At 58.4% G+C, this 1,976-nt stretch overlaps 1 protein-coding gene across 1 annotated transcript; it reads left to right on the top strand.

Moving 5' to 3' along the window:
• LOC122367700 (carbonic anhydrase 2-like) lies at positions 1-1,548 on the top strand. Its single transcript, XM_043341037.1, has one exon. The coding sequence runs from the start codon at positions 137-139 to the stop codon at positions 1,010-1,012; it is 876 nt and encodes a 291-aa protein (XP_043196972.1). The 5' UTR covers positions 1-136; the 3' UTR covers positions 1,013-1,548.
• The last annotated feature ends 428 nt before the right edge of the window (positions 1,549-1,976 follow it).

Below are 1,976 nucleotides of genomic sequence, written 5' to 3'. Positions count from 1 at the left end.
GCACCGTTGCACCGCTTAAAGGTGTCCCCGAAGCCGGCGGCTCGCAGTCCGCTGGAAGGGCCGCTAGCGCGCGAGCAGTCGCGCCCGAGGTCAGTGAGGAGCGCAGCGCAGCGGAGCCGCCGTCCGATCCGGCACCATGCTGCCGTGGTGGTACGTCATCATAGTGCTGCAGTTCTGGCCGATGGACGCGCCGTCCTATCTGTGGAACTACGACGAGCCGGAGCTGTGGCAGGAGACGTTCCCGCTGTGCGACTCGCCGCTGCAGTCGCCGATCGCGCTGACACGGGACCGGATCGCCTACTCGCGACCGCCCAAGCTGGTGCCCGGAGACGGTCTGGCCGAGGGTGAGGTCACGGCCATCAACACGGGCCGGCGCATCGAGCTGCGACTGGCGCCGGGCAACGCCAGCCAGCCGGCCATCCAGCTGGTCTCCTACAAGAAGCCGCTGTTCGGCGTGTACACCCTAGAGACGATCGACCTGCACTGGGGCGACGCCGGCGGCACCCACGGCTCCGAGCACGCCATCAACAAGGAGTTCTTCGACGGCGAGGCTCAGTTCGTCTTCTACAACAACTTCTACGAGAGCATGGCCAAGGCGCGGCGGCATCCGGGCGGCATCGCCATCGTCAGCGTGCTGCTGAGCGGGTCCTCCGCGGCGGCGGGAGAGGCCGCGTTCCCCTCTCTCGGGCTGGAGCAGCAGCTGGACGCACTGGCGGCGCGCGGCAGCGAGGTCACCTTCGCTGCCGACCTGACGCCCGTGCACGGCCTGCTCAGCAAGGCGCTGACTCGCGTGCTGGCCTACTACGGCAGCCTGACCAGCCCGCCGTGCAACCCGGTGGCCACGTGGCTCGTGTCGGCCGAGCCGGTGGACGTCAGCACCCACCTGCTCTACGACCTCGCCACCAAGGTGTACGAGGACAGGCAGAAGCAGAAGCGGCTGGTGAACAACTGGCGGCCTCTGCAGGACCGCAGCGGCCGACTCGTCACGCAGCTGGAGAACACCAAACCCTGAGCGGCGACCGCCGCCGCCCCTTCCTCTGGGGCACCGGCGACTGACGCCTCCGGCCCGACGAAACTCGGACCTGACACTGCCGAGACTCGAACCCTGGTCCGCCGCGACATGTGCTCGGCTTTGTCAACAGTCGGTTTTCATTTGTTTGCGCCCTGAGATGACCCCACAAATAACGGGCAGTCGCAGATACAGGGTGCAAAAATCTGAAAGCTCCTGGGCCCGAGGGCTAGGCACGAAAGCAATAATAGCAGATGCCATTTAGACATGCTGCAATGGCCAATTCGTATCGAGACATTATCCGGCGTTAAGCAATGAATTGATATGAATTGAATTGATAGGGACGCTGCTAGATGTTATTTGAAGGCACACTGATATGTAGACATACAAAGATAAGGGATGGGTGTGTCGGAATGAAAATCTGCTCGATAACAGTGTGAAGTATCCGACGCGCACGAGACGTCAGTCGCTGCAGGAGGGTGTTGTCGTTGTATACCTATATGATGATAAAAGACGAAAAATATATCATAATAATGACAGACGACTATGATTTCACTACAAAAAAATGAACAACCCAATATAGCGGTGTAACAAAATGCCGTCATTTTGTTTACTCACAATATCCTCATCCCATGCACTCTCAAGTGCGCTAAGCCTCTGCCAACAATTCTTCATACATGGCCTTAACAATATCGCGAGCTGTCGTGTTCTGAAAGATCTCCTGCGGGCGATACCCGAACAGGAACAGGTCCTGAGGGTGAGGCTCCCATGACCCATGGTGCGGGCCAAAGAAAATATTATATGTGCTTAAAAAATCACTTCCAAAACCAGCACAGTCTGTTTTGTGACTGAATGATGAGGAGAGAAGGATTGGACGGCACCGAACCCAGGCAAGCGTAAATTAGAACGACTCAGATAGGTACTCAAACAAACGCTATCTTTAAAAGTTAACTCGACACGCCACGCT

This window comes from Amphibalanus amphitrite, unplaced genomic scaffold (assembly GCF_019059575.1).
Source record: "Amphibalanus amphitrite isolate SeventyFive unplaced genomic scaffold, NRLGWU_Aamphi_draft 000890F_arrow, whole genome shotgun sequence".
NCBI lineage: Eukaryota > Metazoa > Arthropoda > Thecostraca > Balanomorpha > Balanidae > Amphibalanus > Amphibalanus amphitrite.
The sequence above is the reverse complement of the archived record's forward strand: the minus strand, read 5'-3'. Positions and strand labels throughout refer to the sequence as shown.

Bases quoted from the DNA above. Each gene is read 5' to 3' on its own strand.
- LOC122367700 (XM_043341037.1), top strand. From the start codon at position 137: ATGCTGCCGTGGTGGTACGTCATCATAGTGCTGCAGTTCTGGCCGATG.